The 7095-nt window shown below is 23.6% G+C and overlaps 3 protein-coding genes across 8 annotated transcripts in view; 1 reads left to right on the top strand and 2 right to left on the bottom strand.

The window, feature by feature from the left end:
• The window catches only part of LOC126903706 (pseudouridine-5'-phosphatase-like), a 21852-nt gene extending 19139 nt beyond the window's left edge, over positions 1-2713 (bottom strand). Inside the window, exons 1-3 of one of the 6 annotated variants that reach the window (XM_050682111.1) lie at positions 2653-2713; positions 1609-1731; positions 383-601 (exon numbers count right to left, since the gene is read on the bottom strand). In XM_050682111.1, the coding sequence (XP_050538068.1) occupies positions 383-601; positions 1609-1731; positions 2653-2656 (346 nt within the window). In that variant the 5' untranslated portion in view covers positions 2657-2713. Of the gene's footprint in view, positions 1-382; positions 602-1608; positions 1732-2191; positions 2321-2652 lie in introns of those variants that run through there. The other 5 variants (XM_050682109.1, XM_050682116.1, XM_050682115.1 and 2 more) reach the window with 5 other exon arrangements.
• Positions 2714-2855: 142 nt separating this feature from the next.
• LOC126903710 (pseudouridine-5'-phosphatase-like) lies at positions 2856-3875 on the bottom strand. The gene is made up of 4 exons (XM_050682118.1): positions 3709-3875; positions 3428-3646; positions 3138-3370; positions 2856-3073 (listed from the first exon to the last, which is right to left on the bottom strand). Exons 1-4 carry the CDS (start codon positions 3761-3763, stop codon positions 2897-2899), a joined length of 684 nt encoding a protein of 227 aa, XP_050538075.1. The 5' UTR covers positions 3764-3875; the 3' UTR covers positions 2856-2896.
• A 703-nt stretch (positions 3876-4578) lies between these two features.
• Positions 4579-6604, top strand: LOC126903711 (uncharacterized). The gene is made up of 4 exons (XM_050682119.1): positions 4579-4793; positions 5126-5248; positions 5344-5496; positions 5861-6604. Exons 1-4 carry the CDS (start codon positions 4658-4660, stop codon positions 6118-6120), a joined length of 672 nt encoding a protein of 223 aa, XP_050538076.1. The 5' UTR covers positions 4579-4657; the 3' UTR covers positions 6121-6604.
• Positions 6605-7095: the final 491 nt, after the last annotated feature.

The following is a 7095-nucleotide window of genomic DNA, read 5'->3' as shown; positions in this document are numbered from 1 at the left end:
TATAAGTTAAAAGAGTTGAATATTTTTAGTAGCACTAATATAGTTTAGAACAAATAAAATAAAAAATTCAGTTTTTGCAAAAAAGATTGCTATTCATTTGAGGAATTTAAAAGTATTATATAATAAGTATTGCTTGCTATAATAAAAGTATAATTTTTTAAATTTTCAATTTAAAAATACCTGTGCTAAGTGAGTAAACAAGATTCTGTACAAATTTTAATAGCTGCAACACAGACCAATAAGGATAATTTATTTTATAAACATTGAAAAATTAAAGCAAAGGTATAGTTAAGTTACTAACATAACAGTGCCAGATATGCATATTAAAGGGTTTAAGACTTGTATACAGGAGACTTTATTCGTTGAGTAAATAAATGATTACCTGGTAAAATATTAACATGAGGTAAAAGATTTTCTTCAATTTTATGCACCATTTCTATAAAATGATTAACTGATATATCTAATTGAAGTTCATTTACAACCATCTTAGCTCCTTCAATTTCTGGAGCACCTAAGACTCTATAACGTAAATCTAAGTTATAGATTTTTCCAAATTTAGCTACAACATCAGATACAGCTTTTTTGTGAATATTTTCAGTGTCTATGAATAAAAATTTCACAAATTAAGAATAATTCATATACAGAATAATTCTTTTAAAATTAGACACTGTATTCCTCTTAAATTAATAATTATGTTAACAAGATTATTTTTGATATTTTTTAGTTTTAGATATTTCTTGATTTATCAGTTAGTAAGTACTTTTTTTAGTTCATCTCTTATACTATATAAGAGTGTCAAATTTAATTTTTCAAATGACAACATATATAGAGTGTTCAGTAATAAGGCAAGGGGTTTCTTTTGTTCTCATTATTTAAAAAAATTGACCTGTTTCCTTACTTTTTGAATACCTGTATAATTAACTTTATTAGATGAATGACAGTTTTACTTCTATTTCCTAAATTTAACACGCTACAAAGGGTAGTAGTCATCTTTCACATGTTCGGCAGTCAAAGATGGTTTTTGGCTTGTCCAACGATGGACGGAACGAGTATTATGGCCAGCTTGCACTAGAGACCAGACACCACCTATAAGAAAAACACAAGAAAAATCTCATTGGCACACTGGGGATCGAATCCGGGACTGCTTGCGCCGAAACATACATTTCTAACTACCCCAATTAACTTTATTAGATTTATTTATTAGAACTTTAATAATTTTTGGATAAGTATTTCAAAAGTTATTATTAATTTAAAGTATTGACTGTAAAGTATGGGTGCTGCTATTTTTATCACTAGACATTTCTCGGCCTCACTCCTCCTTCCAGCATAAAAATTTTAATGATTTCTAAAATATTGGTCCAAAAGTTGTTATATTTTAAAAAAATTTTAATTAATTACTATCTAATAAATAAGGTATGTAATAATAGATTAAGATTTTTGAAAAATTGAAGTTGACCGTTATAAGGTGTAATAGATAAACATAATAAATATTCTATAACAGATAAATGATAATACATATGTAACCAACAAAAGCCAAAAAAATTATTTTAAGAGAAATTAAGTAGCCAATGTTAAAAAATCATCCTGCAGTTATAAATTTATTTTTACCTAAAAGTACACCATCCATATCAAAAATAACATGTGTTACTGGATATAGTATCTTTCTAGAACTCAAAGAAAAAGTTCTACAAACACTTTTAACTATATTGACCTTTTGAACTGTTATAAGTCCTAAAAATCAAAGAATATCCTATAATTAGATTAATTGATTTTATAAAAAATAATGGTTTTATAAAGTAAAAGTAAACTGATATGAATTAATGACATCTCTTCTATATATTTTAAGTTAAAAGTAATTTAATGCATAATGACCATAAAAGTTTCAAGTGGAAAAATATGCCTTAAACCAAATTGCTATCTTTTGTTTATGATAAAACTTAACAAAATTTTTACTAAAACTCTACTGCAGTATTTATACTAAATGTAATGTATCAATAACAATTAATACATTAATTTATAAAAAAAATAGATTTAGTCTGATGTTGACTAAAACAAATGAATGTATTATATTTCCATTAATGTATCCCAAGTTTTATAATATTTATTATGTTTTAACATGATATAAATTAAGGAAGAAGTCAATTAAATTCTTAAAATAATTAATTTTGAAATATTTTATATTATAACTTACTGTTATTATAATAAAACTATGACTTTTCAATGTTTAAACTATTCATAACATTAAAATATATACTTTTAAGATGATTAAATTTATCCTTAAATTTCCTTCCTTTAAAAATAATCTTCATTTCTTCATTTTTTAAATGTATGATTTAATTTTTATTATCTTATAAAACAGCAATAAAGAACCAAATATACATTTATTTTATAAGTAAACAAGTTCAATTTTAATAATATAAAGATTTCAAGTATACAGTTTGCTTAAATATTAGTAAAATATTATCAATTTATATTTTTGACACATAATTCAAGGTATATTAGTTAAAGACACACATTAAACAAATGTTTAACTATTCAATTTTGTGTAATTTAATCCTAATTTATGAGGTTTGGTAAGACCAAGGAGTATTATACACTAAGTTATTGAACTTTTTAAGTTTTCTATAGAAATGATAAAAAAAACCTACTTACTCATTTTCAAATAATATAAATAGTCTTCTACAAGTTATAAGACAAATACACTATATTTATTTTTTAATATAAATTGATAAGAGACTAGAATGTTAAAAAACAGCTGACATAAAAAATGTTAATAAATAACAATGGCAAAAAATTAATAAATACCTATTTAATATAAGATCCTACATTGATGAAGCTAATATAGTTACTTATAACTATAAGATAACAACTTAATTAGTTTCAAAATTGTTAAAAACTAATTAAAAGGTGGTAGTCCAAAATCTTCTGGCTTGAAATCTTCAAGAGATGTTATCACTTGAGTAGCATGAGTTGTTTTTTCGATTGGGATAATTTTATCTGGTACCATTACAACTTGCATTCCAGCCTTTATACCAGCAGTTACTCCATTTGGAGCATCTTCGAATACTAAACACTATGATTTACCAAATAAAATTCATTGAATTTAAATACTTAACACTAAATATTAAATACCATACATTTTTGGAGTTAGGTTTATCTTTAAAACGAGTAGCACAAACTAGAAATATATCAGGAGATGGTTTACCCTCTTTCACTTCTGGATCAGCACTTCCTAATACAATATGATGAAATTTTGAAAACAATTCCTGATGGATAGCCGTTTTTACTTTAAATGTTTCTTTGCCACTACTTGTAGCTACAGCTATTGGCACATTACTTTTATGTAAATGAGTAATTAATTTTTCAGCGCCTAAAACAATTATATGATTAAATTAAAAATATAATTAACAATAACAGATTTTAAAACCTGGCATTAGTGGCACATTGGTCATTTTTTCTAATTGATTAATATAAAATTCTGCCATCAAATCATTAGGTGCTACTTCCATACCAAGTTCTTTTATAATAATTGAGGCTGTATTAATTGGTATTGTTCCCATTACTTTTAAACGCAAGTCATTTGTATAAACTTTTCCATATCTATTTAGTACTTCAGTAATACTTTCTAAGTAGACTTTTTCTGAATCTAAAATTCATAAATTATTTTAAAATAAATTTTTAATCAACAATCAAAATAAAAGTACTTGCCTAATATTAAGCCATCCATGTCAAAAATAACGTGTGTTACTGGTAAAAAAGACATACTGAATTCGAATTTTTATTTTATATTAGAAATATGCAGTTATAGGTAAAATATTTCTTTTAAAATCGTCTAAAGCAATAAAATTTGAAATTGTAGGATTTAATATTTCCCACGTTTTAATAAGTATCCGTAATAATTACTATTTAAAAAGAATTGAATTGAACATTATACAGTGGGTAAATGTTATCAGTATTTATAAATCGGTCATAAAAATGTATATTATCATAATAGATATATGCAAAAATTATTTTGTTTCTGAATAGTTCTGACTTCAATAATATTTTAATAACTTATACTATTCTTAAACCTTTTGAAAAAGTATTGATAGTAAATTTTATCTACGTGGATTTGACTTATATTACAATTATTACCCATGTAAATTTAAGTCACTATTGAGACGGACAATCAGTATAAAATCATAAAATTCTATTTATTCTAAATTTAACTTTTAATCCGAAAAGCCAAATCCCTACCTCATTAATCATCATAGGAATAAAATGTATAGGTTATATAAAAATCAGCTGACCGGGGAGCTTTTAGCTTTATCTAGATACTTAGGAATATATCTAGTGTCTGTGCTTCAATGCATGGTGTATTTTGGAAATACAACCTTAGAATCGCTATCTAGGTTTTCGTTTGAAAGTGGTAGCCGTTTGCCGCCGCTTTCACGTCTTTATCATTCAATACCTAAATTATATTAATCAAATTCAACTATATCATATAAAAGCAAAAATGTTTTTTCGTTGTCTACACTGAAACAACTAGTTGCTTGTTCAGTCCAAACATTGATAAGGAATATTCATGTTATGATTAAAACTTATATAGATTATTAGAGAATTTCTACAATACAGTAAACTGTTTAGCGGTTACTAAAATAAACAATTTATTTATAAGATGGCTAAATCTCGAAATGGATTAACTGCTGTAGGATTATCCGTTCTAGGAACACTTTTTGTTTTATTAGCTTTTTGTACTAAAAGTTGGTTGGTGACAGATGGCAAGTTAGAACACCCAAAATTTGAAAGAATTGGTAGGTTACGCCCAAACTGTTAATTAATAAATTTGTATTATTTACATTATGTTTAAAGAAATTTTGTTAAATAAATATTAAATTTAAGTCTATTAAAAGGATTTAACGAAAAATATTATAAAGACATAATAAACAAGACTATATAATTTCTATATGAATAAAATAAAGTTATTGAACTAATTTAAAAATTAAAAGTGTAGTTTATATTTATTGTATAAAAAATTTGAATTTAGAAAATTTTATCTATTATTTACAAGTTATATGAATAAAAGTTTTATAAATTTTGAAGATTATCTAAACTACTTTATTGTTTAATTTTTAATTTTTTACAGGATTATGGGTAGTTTGTTTTAAAGATTTTGAAGATAGTCATCATTGGTATGATACTAAGTTTGGCAACTGTTGGTGGGTATTTGAAGAAGAATACTACATCATATATGATGTGCTATTTAAAGGTATGGTAATTTGCATTAGTCATTTATTTTTACTAAATTAAAATGAAAAATATTTTTTTTATTAAAAAACACTTTTTAATAATTTTTCATTGTAGGTTTTTATATTGCTGTACAAGTTTGGTTTTCTATTTGTGTTCTTCTAACAATTTGTGGATTATTTTACACATCACTTTATATGTACTTGAATAGAGCAGTAGAGCACTATGTTAAAATATTATTTACTGCTGGAGGACTTTACTTAGCTGCTGGTAAATTACTTAATTATAATTTATATTATTTAGAATGAGAAACCAAATAAACTGGTAGTTAGTGACTATGCTCCTTAATATTATGAAAGTGTAATGTAAAATTTTAAGATTTGTTTACAAGTCAAATTTANCTGGTAGTTAGTGACTATGCTCCTTAATATTATGAAAGCGTAATGTAAAATTTTAAGATTTGTTTGCAAGTCAAATTTAGTAATAACTGAAGCAAAAATCAGTTAACACTCAAAAAAATTTGGTACATAATTTGTAACAGCCTTATTATAAAAGTGCTTTATAAATCACTAGTTATTTTGGTCTTAACTCTAATTTTACATATATAGTATATATTTATATAAATTTTATTTAGCAATGTGTAGTACTATTGCTTTGATTATGTTTGGAATTCATGGAGATAGTAGAGTTTGGATGCCTCATTGGGAGCATAATGATATTGGTTGGAGTTATGGAGTTGCAGTTGCAGGAACTATTGCTTTTTATGTTAGTGCAGTACTGTATATTATTGAAGGACGTGTTCATAAAATTAAGCGTAAAAAGATTGCTATACAAAGAGCAAATTATGATTATGACATAGAACCACATAAACAATCCTCTCACACTGCTATATAAACTATAATGTTAACTTAAATTATTAAAAATTATTTTCCTGGTTTAATTGTACAAACTCTTATAGACATAATTTTATAATTTATAACAATAATTTGTAATTGCAATGACTTATATTGAATCTAACATTTATATGACACTAATTATTTTAGAAGAAAAAAAAGTTTCTTTTTTCTTTATGTATGTTAAATTGATAGTTATTTCAAATGTTAGTGCACAATGATTTAAGATGTATAGAAAAATAGTATTACAGTATTATTTTGTAAAATCCTAAATTATGTAAATTAGTTAAAAGTTAAATTATTTAAACTTAAATATAAATATTAAGTTTTGTGAATCTCAAAAATATTTTTTAAATGCTTGAAACATTGTCCGTCCAAAATTGTGACTGTAATTTAGTAAATATTACTTTAAAATCATTATTTGTAATTTATATTTATACTGTTATATATTATTATATGCTTAGTGAAAATAAATATTTTATTCTTAGTCCTAAATATTTTTTGTAAATTTTACATAAAGATTTCTATTATTTAAAAATATTAAAAGCTATAATTTTTAAGATTAGGATTGTGATTTATCTTATTAATAGATTTTTTTAATTTTATTAAATTCACAGTTAATTATTATTATTGGAAAATCAAATTATTTTAGTGAACACTTGAAATTTTTCATCATAAAAAGAAAGTATTGCTGATTATTTTATATCTCCATCATTTAATGTAATATTAAAAGTTTTTAATATTTTGATTCAACTTAACTAATAAACTTTAGATTATTATATAAAAAAAAACGTCAAGTTTGTAAGCTAATATGCAATTTCTTTATGTATTATTTGAATAATTTATGATTTTTATTAAATAAATAAACTAAACTTTAATAAAATATTAATACATTATTTCAATAATCAGTGAAAATGTATTTAATGTGTTTTAATTTTTAATATATATATATATCTTGATTTTTTTTATAATTATT

This window comes from Daktulosphaira vitifoliae, unplaced genomic scaffold (genome assembly GCF_025091365.1).
Source record: "Daktulosphaira vitifoliae isolate Bord-2020 unplaced genomic scaffold, ASM2509136v1 Scaffold_4, whole genome shotgun sequence".
NCBI classification, from domain to species: Eukaryota; Metazoa; Arthropoda; class Insecta; order Hemiptera; family Phylloxeridae; genus Daktulosphaira; species Daktulosphaira vitifoliae.
Note: the sequence above shows the minus strand (reverse complement) of the source record. Positions and strands in the feature narration are given on the sequence as shown.